Source organism: Anastrepha ludens, chromosome 2 (assembly GCF_028408465.1).
Source record: "Anastrepha ludens isolate Willacy chromosome 2, idAnaLude1.1, whole genome shotgun sequence".
NCBI classification, from domain to species: Eukaryota; Metazoa; Arthropoda; class Insecta; order Diptera; family Tephritidae; genus Anastrepha; species Anastrepha ludens.
In genome coordinates, this window is record NC_071498.1 from 151,187,740 (window position 1) to 151,203,944 (window position 16,205).

The 16,205-nt window shown below is 36.8% G+C and overlaps 1 protein-coding gene across 2 annotated transcripts; it reads right to left on the reverse strand.

Moving 5' to 3' along the window:
- Positions 1 to 2,910: 2,910 nt before the first annotated feature.
- Positions 2,911 to 15,835, reverse strand: LOC128855602 (RYamide receptor). Of its 2 annotated transcripts, none has more exons than XM_054090635.1 (4): positions 15,771 to 15,835; positions 15,378 to 15,612; positions 11,470 to 11,561; positions 2,911 to 3,747 (listed from the first exon to the last, which is right to left on the reverse strand). In XM_054090635.1, the coding sequence occupies exons 1-4, from the start codon at positions 15,828 to 15,830 to the stop codon at positions 3,709 to 3,711; spliced, it is 426 nt and encodes a 141-aa protein (XP_053946610.1). In that variant the 5' UTR covers positions 15,831 to 15,835; the 3' UTR covers positions 2,911 to 3,708. The 2 variants fall into 2 exon arrangements, with proteins under 2 accessions (XP_053946610.1, XP_053946608.1); XM_054090633.1 differs by having other exon boundaries at positions 15,308 to 15,612.
- Positions 15,836 to 16,205: the final 370 nt, after the last annotated feature.

A 16,205-nucleotide genomic window follows, 5' to 3' on the forward strand; every position in this document is an offset into this window, starting at 1 on the left:
TTATACGTTACCGAAGTTTATTTCATAAATATTTTAAGCTTTTAACCAAACGTTAGTGACTGCTACCTAACGACTTCTCCAAATTTCCAAAACACGTTTTCTGAAATTGGCACGCAGCATAACTCAAACAATTTTAAATATTTTTAATCAGGTTTTTCACTACGTCTGTATAATAACCTTCTTAAGAGAAGAGCGTAGGGGATTTTCGATAGATTAATTTAAACGATTGTTATAATTATTTAAATGCCGTTTTTTTAGTCCAAAATAGAGTTTTTTCCTTCAAATGCTTGCCAATTCCACAAAAATAAATATTTTTTAAATCTCCTACGTGTTTCTCTAGCTATTCTTATCTAGATTAAGAAAGAAAATGTTTCTTTGTTCCAGATTAAAATTTGCACCCTCTGTGCTGCGTGCCGCGGAGCTCCTTCAAGAGAAACCACATTACAAAAATGTCTCCAATGCCGCCATTTTGTAAAATTTTTCGATCAAACTTTGTAGTTTTGTATTTTAGTATATAAGTAACAACTTCCCAAATCAGAGTGATTGTTTTCCCTTTCCTTCTATACAAAAAAAATCTTTAAAAATCGTGTTTATTTTACGCGTGTACAGTGGTGTTACCCCTTAATCGCAACATCCAAAGCACATACTCCACCAAAGTATCGAAGTATGCAGCTTTGGCCATAGAACTAAAACGGATGTACAAAGCGAGGGAAGTGAATATAATTCCAATAATTATATCGTCCACTGGATTAGTGCCTAAGCATTTAATAAAAAACTTGAAGAAGTATGACTGCCAACACCTCTTAGAAGACATGTTGAAGTCGACCATACTAGACACATGTGCAATAGTTCGTAGATTTTTAAATATTTAAGCAATAGTAATCGCATGGGCGTAGAACTTGGACTACGCTCCACCAGAGCACAATCCCTTGAAAATTTTATCCGGGATGTGTAATCTCCGGCAATAGCCGAGATGGATTAAGCTCAAAAAAAATAAAATAAAATAAAAAACGCTATGTACTTATTCCCTAGCCCAATAAAAAATACTATTCATTCTGCAAAAAATATTACAATATAAAACTCAAAGTTTCCCATTTTGTTCAAGATCTATGAGAACTCGACAAATTTTCAACAAAATTTGAAACATCTGAAGTGACTTATCCACATCAAAAACTTCGCGCATTCCTTGTATTGAGAAATTGCACAACATCGTCAGGGAAAAAAATATTACAATCATCTAGAATTTTGAGCTACTTGAAGGTTGCACTTTGTTATACCAAAATTTGTGGAGCCACAAAACTGAATACACAATTAAAAATCTACTGGCTACTAGGAAAACGATCAAACCTTAGCTTATTTAATTAGCAAATATTACATAAATCAATAATAGGACCGGGCATGGGCATACGGACTAGAAATGTGGCGGACTGCCAGTAAATCAAATCTACAAATTATACAGAGCAGTCAGTCTAAGATGCAAAGAATAATCACAAACGCATATTGGTAAATAAGGCGTCGGCATAGACACAGTCACTGAAACAGTAAAGAGATGCAGCAGTAAGCATTTCTTGCTACGACTAGATCGCAAAAACCTTGAATTTGAATTGAATTTGAAAAGGTCGAGCCAAGGAGCACCAGGAGATTTGGTGGCTCCTAAAACACCCAGGCTAAAGAGCCCATTGTATTTAAAGCTCTGGAAAGGGGGTAGATAGTCAAGGCGGGAGGGAGAAAAGTATCAGAGAAAGAGATAGAAAATAATAGAGACAGAGATAGAGATAGTTAGTCCTGTGAGAATTTTCCAGATTCTTTGGCAAATCTGTAAGTATCCTCCAGTTTTAGAGAACGAATATTACTCATTCTCATGACATCGGAGCCCAAAACTCGTAGTCGTGCTCTAGCAAAGGCAGGACACTCACAGAGAAAGTGCTCAGTGCTGTCCGCCTCCTCCAAGCACGACAGGCATACCGGGTCCTCGATGATTCCAATGGTGGTCATATGCTGACCCCATGGGTTGTGTCCTGTAATGATGCCGACCATCAACCGAATGTCTTTCCTTCTAAGTTTTAGTAGAAAGTTTGACAGTTTTCTGTTCGGACTTGTCACAAAACACTTTGCAGTTCTGCAGCGTTCTAGACCGGACCATCGCTCTTTATGTAGAATGCCTACATAATCGCTGATCCAATTCTTGATTCCTGCGGGACTGATTCCGATTATTGGCTCTGGCCCCTGTGGGGGCACCGCTGATCCACGGTTGGCCAATTCGTCGGCAAAAACCTTAAAATGAGACTAAGAACTTCAAACAAGAAAACTAAAGCACAAAGCTCCACAGATCTGGCCCGTATTTTAGTATAAATCTAATTATAGAAATTCAGAAATAAAAAAAAACGTTGTTGTAGTAAAATTTAGAAATTATTTCCCGTTGCTATTAAAATTTTCGATCAAGGGGCGTTTTGTTTTCTATTCTGTGGGAAAAAATGATATGCGGGAAAAGGTATGGAAACAGAATACGACAAATATAATAAAGACAATAATAAGGCAATAATAAAGAAAAATTTTTTTTGAGTAATAAAGACCTTTATTTTGGCCTTAACACACTCCGTTGATTGTATGTTTGTATATCTACGCCAGTTGTCTAGTTCACTAGTGTCGAAATAATAGACGTGCAACGCCCTTTGCGAAAATTATAAATCTTCCGATGGGGCGATTAATTTTGCACCACCTTGCATATTCTGCTGTATTCTGTTGTTCAGGGCGCTTGTATTATATTAATGATGGAACAACGCATGCCGGGTATTTTGCTAGTACACACAAATAATAGAATTAAAAGACATCAGTTTTGTTTTCTTCACATTTATTACATGATATTCAAAATTGTTTAAATGATTATTTTTTATTTGTTATATTACATAGTTTATTTTCTTCTTTGTCTACATTAAAAACTTCACTTATTGTGTACAGATGCTCAGTATTTTCAAAATGTGTTCGCAGAGGTGCATGCAATCCATATTCGTAAATGAAAGCACTTATGCGTATACCTTTGTATGTATGTAAGCTGCAAAATAATTACTTCGTATAATTTTCATACCAAGTTTACAAGCAAGTTTGTATAAATTTTTGGTTTTCACGTGACTAGCAAATACCATAGTTAAAAATTTCAATTAAGTACCCAATAATAGCTGACAATATAAGTTGATGCCTTCAAGAAATCGATAAGGTGACTTTTAGAATGCATGTAAAATACTTAAGCACACATACACGCACATTTTAAATTAGTCGTACATGCATCGAACACACATAGATTTACACAAACGCTCTTAGGATATTCTTTGGTAAAATTTGATTCTCAGCTTAACTGTAATAGAGTTGCTGGCAACTTAAAAGCTAAGCTCTTCTTTGGTTTATTTTCTTGAAAAATGTTATTTCTCTCCGCTTTTTTAATATAAATATTTTTACTAACAAATATATCTATATGAAGATGCACGTCTGTTGTGGGTGTGTCGAGCGCAATTTCACAGTTAAACATAAAATTTGTATGGCCCGTAAGTCAGCTCTAAGTTTTGCATTCGCTGATGATCTGCTCTCCCTTCTAATATAGTTACGGCGTAGTATTTTCCATCACAAAAGGCGAGATGTTCTGATGGGCGGTTGAACTTTTGTTCTTGTGGGCGGTGTGGCGACATATGACTGGATACATCTATGGGACTGGCACTACCGTAACACCATGGGCTCTGCACATGAAAATTGACTCTGCAATAAGAAAGAGAGACGAAATTAGGTGCTTACTTCAAATACATCGATGGCAAAAGTTATAGGACTAGTGAATTGTTAGAATATTAGGCTAGAAAATATGTATATGTATGTGTCGTCATAGAGTGAAATATTGGGTAGTCGAAAAAGTCTTTTTGTATTTCTAATCAAACTTCAACTCATTTTTTTTATATTTATAATGAACTTTATTAAACCTAAATATGTACCATTTCGGTCGACCACCTTTTGCCATTTTTCTTCTAGAGACATTATTCCATCAGTGTAAAACTTTTGTGGTTTCTCGTCGAAAAACTGCGACAAGTAATTTTCACAAGCTTCTCTGAAGCCAACTCTACTCCATTAAGGGAGTTCTGCATTGACCGAAACAAATGGTAGTCTGATGGTGCAAGGTCAGGGCTATATGGTGGATGCATCAAAACCTCCCAGCCAAGCTCTCCTAGTTTTTGCCGAGTCATCAAAGATTTGTGTGGCCTAGCGTTGTCCTGATGGAAGACGACGCCCTTTCTGCTGATCGGTTCTGGCCGTTTTTTTTCGATTGTTTGCTTCAATCTCATCAGTTGTTGAGAGTAAAGTGTAGAATCAATCGTTCGAGCTGGCTGGAGCAGCTCATAGTGGATGATTCCTTTCCAATACCACCAAACACACAGCATAAATTTTGGAGGCGTCAATCCTGGCTTTGCGACCATTTGTTGAGCTTCACCGCCCTTGCACCATGATCTTTTCCGCACATTACTGTCGAATTTGATCCACTTTTCGTCTCCTGTTACCATTCGCTTCAGCAATGGTTCGAATTCATTTCGTTTCAGCAAAGAATCGCAGATGTTAATTCGGTCCCTAAAATTTTTCACAAACAATTCATGTGGTACCCAAACATGGAGCTTCTTTTTGTAAACAGCCTTTTTAAATGGTTCAAAACCGTTTGATGATGAATGTTTTTGCCTTGGCGATGTCATGGCAGCTTATGTGACGGTCCTGGTCAATCTTTTCCATAATTTCATCGACTTTTTCAACGATAGGTCGACCGGAGCAAGGTGCATCTTTCACATCGAAACTTCCAGAACGGAAGCGAGCCAACCATTGTTGTGCTACACGAGCTGATACAGCATCGTATCCGTAAACTTCACAAATTTCATTGGTGGCTTGCGTGGCATTCTTCCCTTTTTTATACAAAAATTTCAAAATATAGCGAATTTCTTCATTATTTTCACTCATTTTTGCACAGCTATAACTTTTTTTCAACTTCTTCGAATTTAATTTTTTTTTGTTAAATGAAGCTTAAAATGTCACCTTTCTAACACCATATGATATGACTCAATGTGATTGGTAGCACTGGAGATAGATGACTCCAACGACATCTATTGACAAAATACGAAAAGACCTTTTCGACTACCCAATCTTACTAACAGATGATGAACGCATAAATTGAAAATATATGTACGGTGTGTCAACAAAGAGTTTTGAAAATGTCTATTGAAGTCGAAAATTTTAATTTATTTTCAAAAAAAGTCAAAATTCTTTCTTGACATACTGTATTTTTGATGTATAGTAGTTTTTCAAAGAATGCTATCGGAATCTCAGGTTAAGTGCTTCATTTATGAAGAAATTAAACGTATTAGTTCAATTTTCAAAAACATTTGAAAATAGCAAAGATATTACAAAAATAACAACAAAATTATATCTAGAGAATTTTGCACGTGATTAAATTCGTCAGTAATGCTTTCTTCTTTATACCGTTATCCTTCCGTTATTTTTCTGTTGTTAAAATGTAGTGTTTCTTGACTCGCCATAGACAAAAAAAAAACTAAAAAATGTGGTTGTTTAAAAAGTATTTAATCAAATGGCGGTTGAATGCCGCCATCATGCCACAAAAGCCAGCATTGTTCGATGAAAACACGAAAGCGAGCTTGGGATTCTGCAAAAAAGCAAACACTGGAATGCTGAGGACTGACGACTGAAAAAGAGTGATATTGTCTGATGAGATTCATATTAACCGTTTTAAGTCAAATGCAAAGCAGTTCTACCTGCACCGACCGCATGAAAAGCTGCAAAAGTCTCAAGGCACAAGTAAAACAACCAATGAAGCATGGCGGTGGTAGCCTTATGGAGTAGGGCTGCTTCATGTGGTGGCATATTCGTCCATTGCCACAAGTATTCGAAAGAATAAAAAACAGACAATCCGAATATCTTACAGACCAATTTGCCGGTCTTTTTTAAACTAAGTCCATGCCCAACAGCAAGGGTTATATTTCAGCATGACGGGGACCCAAAACATACGCGAAAATTGTTCAAGAGTAGATCAAAAATCACGACTTCAAGCTTTTAGAATAGCCAGCACAAATCCTAACTTAAACCCTATTGAAAATGTGAGAGCTATTCCAAAAGATGCGGTCGCCAAGAACATTGACGAACTAGTGTCAAGAGCTCAGAAGGAATGGCGTGATCTTGCACGCTTAACTATTGAAAAACTGGTCGAGAACATGTCGAGATACATATATATATAAGTTCCTCCTCCTATTTGTGGTGTGTGTCTTGCTGTTGTGCCACAAATGGAGGGACCTATAGTTTCATGCCGACTCCAAACGGCAGATATTTTTATGAGGATTACATTTTACTATTGAGTTTTATGCAATAAAAGTTATCGCCGAGCAAAATTGGCTCAATAAAATTTTTTGTTATTTTCGTAACTTTAACTTATACGTTTTATTTCTTATTAAATGAAGCACTTAACCTGAAAATTTGGTAGCATTACTTTAAAAAAAAAACTGCAGTAATCAAAAATGCATGAATGTGGCAAGCATTTAGCCAGTTCTGCTCTTCACTGTACGAGGTTTGTTACAATAAAAGTGAGTTTTCAAATTTCGCGGGCAACGTACATTTGGCTTTCGATTATTGTTTTTGTTTATGTTGGTACACTCATCCCCAAGATATTTTAACGATTTTACCAATATACTCGTAATCTATTTAGTTTATTTGTGAGAGGCTTAAATAAGACCAGAGTTTTGCGTGTTCGGCGATTTTTTGCTATCGAAAAAAATGGAGCAAAGAAGTTGCATCAAATTTTGTGTCAAAAATGGAATTAGGTGCTCAAAAACACTTTAAATGTTGAGAGAGTATTCTGAGTCAAAAAAATGTTTAAAAGTAGTACAAGTTTTGAAAAGAAGGTCGAGAAGATGTGAATGGCGACGCTCGCTCTGGACGCCCCAGCACATGAACAACCGATGAAAAGTGAGAAAATTGTTATGTGGAATCGTCAAATCACAATTACAAAAGTTGATGAGGATGTCGGCATATCGGCATATCGGTTGGCTTATGCCATGCAATCTTTTCGAAAATTTGGGCATGAAGCGTGAGGCAGCGAAGTTCGTTCCAAAATTGCTGAATGTTGCAGGAATTGTTGAATGATGGCAAGGATTTGCTTAAAAGGGTCATAACCGATGACGAGTCATGGGTTTACTGTATAGTTATGAATCGAAACTAAAGCCCAATCGTGCCTTTGGGAGAGTCCAAGATACGATAGCAGAAAATCGATGAACACGCAAGATACTTACCTATTTATGCCTCTCACAAACAAACTAAACAGGCTACGAGTATATTGCCAAAACCGTGAACTTATCTTCGAGACGAGTGTACAAACATAAACAAAAATGATAAACGAAAGTCGAATGTACATTGTCCCCGAAATTTGAAAATGCACCTTTTGAAAAACCTTGTATATCTGTGAGAATATATTGAATATGAGCTGAAACTTTTCTACAACTCTATGTTTGCTATATTTTATTATCGCTGCTTTTCTGCTGCTTTTCATTTGATTGCAGTGATTCGTGCGACAGAAGACATTGCCATTGCATACTTTCAGGCTCAACGGTGCATGCAGATGTGGCTTAACACCCAGTAGGAAATCCAATATGCAAAAACAGTACCTTTGTAGTGTAATAAAATAAACAATGCTAAATGATTGAATGAAAATGAAGTATGCGCTTTGACCACATCGTCGTTTGTGCCCTTTACTTAACCTCTTCCAAACCCAACATGATCAATAAAACTAAGAGGGAACTTGGTTGGGTTTAGGGATTGTGCCTATTTTCAGACCAATATATCTCATCCCTTTTCTCGCTATAGAAACAGATAAGTTGAAGTTTCCGGAGATTGGTCGCTGAAGCGACAAGAGTCAGTCGGCCACATCCCAAGCTTTTGCAGATTGCTGCGCAAACTGTGGTGACCTGTGAGAATGTGTCTGGACATTTTCAGTTTGTTCTTAGGAAGGGTTATGAGTTGCCTGAACATATTTTGATTATATACCGTACGTAAGGACTTCGCCTGGCATAGTTTCAGCTTACATCTCGTAGCCTGAGCCCTTCGCTTCTAAGTTCCTCACCCATCACACCATAAAGTGTTCCCGCATAAAAAGGAAGGGCTCGGATGCTATCAATAACGAGGTCGCAACCTCTCAGCCAATGCATTCGCTACTTCGTTCTCAGGTATTCGTTTATGTTCTGGTACCCATATGAGCTGGATATGTTTTGTATTCTATGTTGTAAGCAAAAATAAAATGTAGAACTTAAATTTACCTATATTCAGCTTCTTGGCCTTCTTTTCGAAGTATTGTTTAAATATTAATCGATTTTTTCAAGTTCATTGAGTATAATAACAACTTTAGGCAGTATTAAGCAAGGTTAGATTAGTAGGTTTCTCCGTAGAAAAAGGAAACTATCTCACACTTCCTCTGTGAATGTCCCACCCTATGGGAGGCGAGTATGTTAGCCCTTAGAAAGCTACTTTTTTAAAGAGCTCAAAGAGCTGGCTGGTATAGACGTAAACAACCTTATATGGTTTCTCAGTCGCATAGACTGTAGGTATATATATAATATATTTTTTTTTGCCGGGACAAACTAGGCAGTACAGCACTCAGACAACATTGGGTCCATTGTACTGTAGTCGGGTTCCCTTTGTAAGTTTCTTTAAATCTACCTGACCTCCGAAGAAATCAGATTAGATCTTGTGGTGCCAAGGTGCGAAGGTATTCGCTTCTTCACATATCACTGCCATCAGTGCCAAAAACCTAAAACTTGACTAAGCGTAGGTCGGGCAGATGCACAGAAAGTAGTCCGCCATCTCATCCTACTCTTCACATGCTGGGCAAAGTGCATTGCTTGAGTTGCCTACCTTTTCCATTTTTCATCCATCCAACCAGCTGCCTACAGTCCCTTCTGCTTAATGATAGGAGGAATTGTAATACTTGGACATGTCAGGTAAAAAGTTGGCCTCAGAGCCCATCCTCGCTAAAGAGTCAGAGGTCTCGTTACCCACGATACCCACGTGTCCCGGGACCCATGGACATTATATCTACCGACATAGTTCAGCCTGGATTTACAGAATCTGTAGTGGTTGAAGGGTTGCCTAATGTCATGAGCGTAGTTTGGCCGTCGCTGCAGACACATACATATCTACCTCTCCATCAGTTTTCCACAACAAAGTTCATTGCTTCTTGAATAAATTGTATACAGTAGTCGTGAAGAAATACTCCATTTAACTAGTTGATAGCGAGGATGTGGCAACAAAATGGTGCAGTAGTACTAGTTGTATTCTAGGAGAATCATCACTTCAACCAACCAACCAACCAACCAGGATTCTCCAATGCAAGTGGCTTACTGAGACGTGACTCTAATACATGCGTTTCCGTTCGACAGGCGAAGGAAGGAGCTCAAAATAAGGGCGATATTGCAATGGTTATCAGCTAAGAAGTATCAGTTACGAATGTGGCAATTGCTTTGTGCTGAGGATACGATTCCGCAGTAGGCTGATATCCAAGCTCGAAAGCTTTGCAGACTTAGGGATATTAAAAGTGAAATTAGGAGTTGTGCAGTCGAGGCTAGAATTATTCAATTTCTTCATTCACCGGATAGCTCCGCAAATGGGACTTGAAGTTATGTTCAGACTCACTGCATAGATACCCAGATGACTGCTCATATATAATAATATACAGATATCCAGATATCCCATAGGTGTCATAGATATCTATTTGGAATACTCACCACCACCGGGAGTTCCAGCTATCATAGCCTTGGAAGTCTATTTAGAGCAACTTCTATTCCCATGTGAACAAAATGATTTGAAAACACAAGCAGCAGCCTATGTGAGTGGTTGCAGGAAAATAATTCATATGAATATTTTTTTTATAACTTGAGCTAAAATTGTAGTTATATACTGTGGGCAAAAAGTAAGATGAATTTGGTTGTAAAATGAAAATCTTTATTTACTCTTGTACAACAATTTCATCCCCTTCAAAAATAATCCCCTCTCGATGAAATGCACTTATACCAACGATTTTTCCAATCCCCGAAACATGCCAAATTGTCCATTTCCGGTATAGTCATCAGCACCTTCTTCGATTCAGCTTTTATCTCTCAATCGACTCGAAACGCGTTCCCCGGAGTGGTCTCTTGAGTTTTGGTAATAGCCAGAAGTCACACGGAGCCAAATCAGGCGAATACGGTGGTTGCGGAACGATATGCGTGGAATTTTTGGCGAAATCGTCACGAAGAACGAGTGGAGTGTGAGACGGTGCTTTATCGTGATGCAAAAACCAAGAGTTGTTGTCCCATAATTCTGGTCTTTTTAGACGAATTGGTTCACGTAAACGATGCATAACGCTCAAATAATATTCCTTATTAACAGTTTGGCCAGGTGGAAGGAATTCATAGTGCAAAACACCACGAAAATCGAAAAAAACTGTCATCATGACCTTTATTTTGGAACGACTTTGACGTGCACTTTCCAAGTATCATATCCCGTAATGATGCATTTGAGCTTGTCCTGATAGTCTGAAAGCATTGTTTCACACACATCAACGCGACGACTTTTTTCCAAGAAATTGAGAGTTTTCGGTACCAAACGAGATTTGACTTTTCGTAGGTCCAAATGGTCTTTCAAAATGGTTTTCACAGATCCTTCTGATATTTCGATTATATCAGTAAGGTCTTTAACAGTCAACCGAAGATCTTTGAGCACTAACTCCTTCACTTTATTGACGAGTTGGTCATCTGTTGATGTCGATGGCCGTCCGGAGCGCTCCAAGTCATCAACACGTTGTCGACCCTCTTTGAAGTCTTTGTACCACTTATAAACATTTTTCTGCGACATGGCCAAATCACCAAATGCCTTCTGCAACATGCTAAACGAAATTTCATTCCGCAAACAAAATTTGATTGCACTTCTCTACTCAATCAAATCAGACATTGTAAAAATCGAAAAATGCACTCTTGGTCGTTTGGTAAACACAAGCGTAAATATATTACTGATAACGACATTCACATGAAAGTTGGCCCAGAAGTTATTAACAGTGCTGCCAACTCATGAAAAAAATAACTAGAGCGAAGTTTTAATCCCGCGAAGTTTGACAAATAAACTCACCTTACTTTTTGTCCACAGAGTATTCTATGTACAACAGTATTAGCCGTATAAGTCAATCGTCAAAATTCGAATGATTTGGTGACAGGGGAAAAACTCGCTAGTGCCATATTGACACGTTCATAGTAACTTTAAAGAAGAATTCGCTTATCAATACTTTCAACAGGCTACGTAAAATAAGAAAAGTCTCTACTAAAATTCAAAAAAAACTTTCTCAAGTTACTCCTGACGTAATCGCAAGAGAAGTTACAATTTTTTTACTGCGAATTGTGTATCAAAAGCTCTCTTACTTACCATTTGCATAGAATTCGCTCGGAGTTTTCTTCGTGTACTGATGTAAGTGGTTGAGGTGTTCACCCGTTGCAAGTGGAATGCATCGTCCGTGCCTTGGTTGGTTGAAAGCAAAAAGTTTTAAAAAGAAGATATTTGCTTTTATGAAATATGAAACTATTTGCAATGTCTTTAAACTCATATTTTTGATGCCGAAATAAATTAACATCTTGTAAGTTGCACACAACTACATATGCACTAACTTTGCATGTGCAACATAAAAATAAATACTCCACAGAATTTCTGAATATGCATACTACAAATATTTAGTGCATCTCTTTGAGTGGTATTTTAAAGAAAAGAAACATTTTTGCAGTTCATTGATTTTTTTTGTTTTTTTTTTTTTTTTGGTTTGATTTTCATTGGAAGGACAAACAATTTCTATTTGTTCTACTCTTCTAATAAGAGAGATATTAAATGTATTTTATTTTATTGCATATTTCAATTTCAATTGATTTCTGATTCTATTTCCAATAAATAAAATTTGCAAGCAAATATAAAATTAAGTGGAATTCATTTCTTCAATTAAATGATACATAAATCAGAAGCCATCATGCATTTGGCCTTTAGAAAAACATAAATAGAACTTACATTTCCAACCAAATATGCATATATTATATGTATGTACGAGGTGCGTTCAAAAGGTATCGCGAATTTTGTCTTTTTTTCAAAAATTATTTATTTATTCATTAATATCTATTTTATTCTCTTCAAAGTAATCCCCATGAGATGCACTTGTGCCAACGTTTTTTCCAATCTTCGATGCACTTCAAAAAATCATTATTTTTTATCTTTCTCAGCTCCTCGGCGTCGAACCGTCTTTATCTCGTCAATCGTAGCGTAACGTCGTTCTTTCATGGGCCTCTTCAGTTTCAGGAACAAGTAAAAGTCACAGGGGGCCAGATCTGGAGAATACAGCGGCTGTGGCATCATTAGTGTGTTGTTTTTGGCCAAAAAGTCGCGCACAAGTCACGATGTGTGAACAGGGGCGTTATCGTGATGCAAGAGCCAATGTTTGTTCTTCCACAAATCCGGGCGTTGCTGGCGGATTGCTTCGCGCAAATTGCGCATAACTTGCAGGTAATATTCCTTATTGACCGTTTTACTCTGTGGCAAGAACTTATGATGCACAACGCCGCTGCAATCGAAGAAAACGGTAAGCAAAACTTTTACATTCGACCGAACTTGGCGCGCTTTTTTCGGTTTTGGTTCGTGCGGCAGCTTACATTGTGATGATTGAGCTTTGGTTTCCACGTCATAACCATAAACCCACGATTCGTCACCCTCTGGAGCAAATTTGGGTCGTCGGGAACAGAGTCCAACATCTCATTAGCAATGCTCTTGCGATGCTGCTTTTGGTCGAAATTGAGCAGTTTTGGTACGAATTTTGCGGCGACCCGTCTCATGTCCAAATCATTGAAAAAAATAGAACGAAATCGGCTCGAAACAGTCGATATGTCTAGGACCTCACCAACTTCTCTAACGGCGATTCGTCGATTGCCCAATACCACTTTCTTCACTTCATCATTTTTTTCGACTGTTGTTGAAGTGCTCGAGCGTCCGGCACGCTTTTCGTCGTTCACATCTTCTCGGCCTTCTGAGAACATTTTGTACCACCGATAAACGTTGCTTTGGTCCAAGGTAGCTTCTTCGTATGACACCGCACTGAGTCAACATTCGGAATGCATCCGCGGACTTAATTTCGTTTTTCACAAAAAATTTGATACAGGTTCTTTGATCCATCTTTTTGAATAGGTAAAAATCGAAGACGAGCCGAAACACGTGCAAGTAAAGCAGCTGTCAACAATTAACTGAACTTTCAAACTGGCCGAACTCGTCGGTATGAGTGAGAGCACTAACATATCGCCACAAGAAAATCGAAATTCGAATATACGTAACCTGCGAAAATTCAAAATTCGCGATACTTTTTGAACATACCTCGTACTCGTATGTAAATACACCAATAAATTATCAGCTGGAGATTCGAGCTTATAGAATTCCATAAAATTATTTGAAAATAGGATACATCTTTGAAGATATGAATAATTTGGCCCTTACTCTGCTACGGTTAAACGTTAGACATGTTGGAGCTTGCAGGGTGGAGAATTGTTAACAGCAGACCCTGCAGCCAAGAAATTAGAGGTGTATGATCGCACAATAAAAATGGCGTAGCCAGAAAAAGAGTTGCACATTGGCTTTAAAGGATTTGGTAAAATTTTGTCAACTCATTTGAGTTTCAATTAGAAAAGTGAGTGCCAGTTAGACACCGAAAATTTAAAACAATTGCTTGATAAGCAGCGGCGCGTTAAAACCTCACAAAATCCTTTAGATTTGTGTGAAGATATTTCGGGGAAATAACCGCAATTTAACAATGGATCAAATGTAGATACTCAGTGTGCTCCTTAATTAAAACAAGAAACAGTATATCTAGGAATCTAGGCAAAACTTTGTTTTTGTAAATCTTCACCTGGGGCTCAGGAATAGTCTAAACTAAGATAAGATAAGATAAGATAAGATAAGATAAGATAAGATAAGATAAGATAAGATAAGATAAGATAAGATAAGATAAGATAAGATAAGATAAGATAAGATAAGATAAGATAAGATAAGATAAGATAAGATAAGATAAGATAAGATAAGATAAGATAAGATAAGATAAGATAAGATAAGATAAGATAAGATAAGATAAGATAAGATAAGATAAGATAAGATAAGATAAGATAAGATAAGATAAGATAAGATAAGATAAGATAAGATAAGATAAGATAAGATAAGATAAGATAAGATAAGATAAGATAAGATAAGATAAGATAAGATAAGATAAGATAAGATAAGATAAGATAAGATAAGATAAGATAAGATAAGATAAGATAAGATAAGATAAGATAAGATAAGATAAGATAAGATAAGATAAGATAAGATAAGATAAGATAAGATAAGATAAGATAAGATAAGATAAGATAAGATAAGATAAGATAAGATAAGATAAGATAAGATAAGATAAGATAAGATAAGATAAGATAAGATAAGATAAGATAAGATAAGATAAGATAAGATAAGATAAGATAAGATAAGATAAGATAAGATAAGATAAGATAAGATAAGATAAGATAAGATAAGATAAGATAAGATAAGATAAGATAAGATAAGATAAGATAAGATAAGATAAGATAAGATAAGATAAGATAAGATAAGATAAGATAAGATAAGATAAGATAAGATAAGATAAGATAAGATAAGATAAGATAAGATAAGATAAGATAAGATAAGATAAGATAAGATAAGATAAGATAAGATAAGATAAGATAAGATAAGATAAGATAAGATAAGATAAGATAAGATAAGATAAGATAAGATAAGTTAGCTTATGATATTGCAGATAACATGGAATGTATTTTTTAACTCGACATCTGGCTCTAGATCACCGTCTTTGAACGCCATTTGGTTTTTATGAAATACATTTAGAGCTTTGCCATTATCTACCGAGCGGTAATCAGTGTTAGAAATCAACTCTCTCTATTATTTCATAACTCATATTCTCAGGGTTTGCCAGCGACGGAATTAACCGAATGGTAGTCACGACTAAACACATGCGGCGCTTCCAGGGCGCTTCCAGGACGCTCCCTAAACAAGAGTACAAGTATTATTATATAATATAATGTAATGTGAAACAAGTAACTCAGAATCAACGACATGCACACTACAGACTACATAGGGACATAAATCTAAAAAATAATAATACAGCAAGAAACGATGGAAAGATAGAGAAGAAGAAGAAAAAGAAACCAGAATCGGGTGGCACCTAATGCGTATTTTAGGTTTCCTCAACAGACCTCCACCTCTATCGGCATTGAATTTGAAGGTCATCTCACCGGTAGCATCATAATTTCGATCGCCACGATTATGCAAATAACGACGCAGGCAAAAGCATCGACGAAAAACGGGCACGCGATAAATAATCTGCAGGAAACCACCACGAAATCGAGCATTCATATAGCAATAAATGATTGGATTATAGCAGCTGTGCGACATTGCCAGCCAATGGAATGCAAACCAGAAGTAGGGCAGCGGATCCCACATATTGAAGTCATCGTCGTTGAGTAGGAGCTGCAAATACAAATACAAAAAAACGAAAATTGTGCGAATATATGAGAAAAAGGATATATAAGAGATATGTTTTGTTTGTGCTAATTAATTGTTATACGAAAAACTACAGATGTGTATATATATATGTGAATGCTTGTGCATGTGTGCGTTTCACTTACCACGAGCACATTGAAAGGCAGCCAACACATGGTGAATACAATAACAACAGTCACCATCATCTTAATCATCTGTAAAGAATACAAAACAAGAATAGTGATGTTGTTAAGTTTATGTGACTGTGGTTGGCAGCAAAATTAATTAATTATAAAAAAGTCATTGTACTATTAATCATTTGTGGCTCATATAAACAGCGACAACAGAGCGGAAACAATTCTTAATAAATAACGCAAATGTGCGTGGAAGATTACAATGATATGTGATGAGGCTGAAATTTACGCCTGCAGCAGAAATACAGCAGAATTATAGCATTCACTAGTAATTGACGTCAGCAGAATAGCTGATATATTCACGTAGGCACATTCATACACCCACATTTAAGCGATGACCGGTGGTTGTATTATTTGGCAGCAATTTAGGCGCTCAACTTGTTCGGC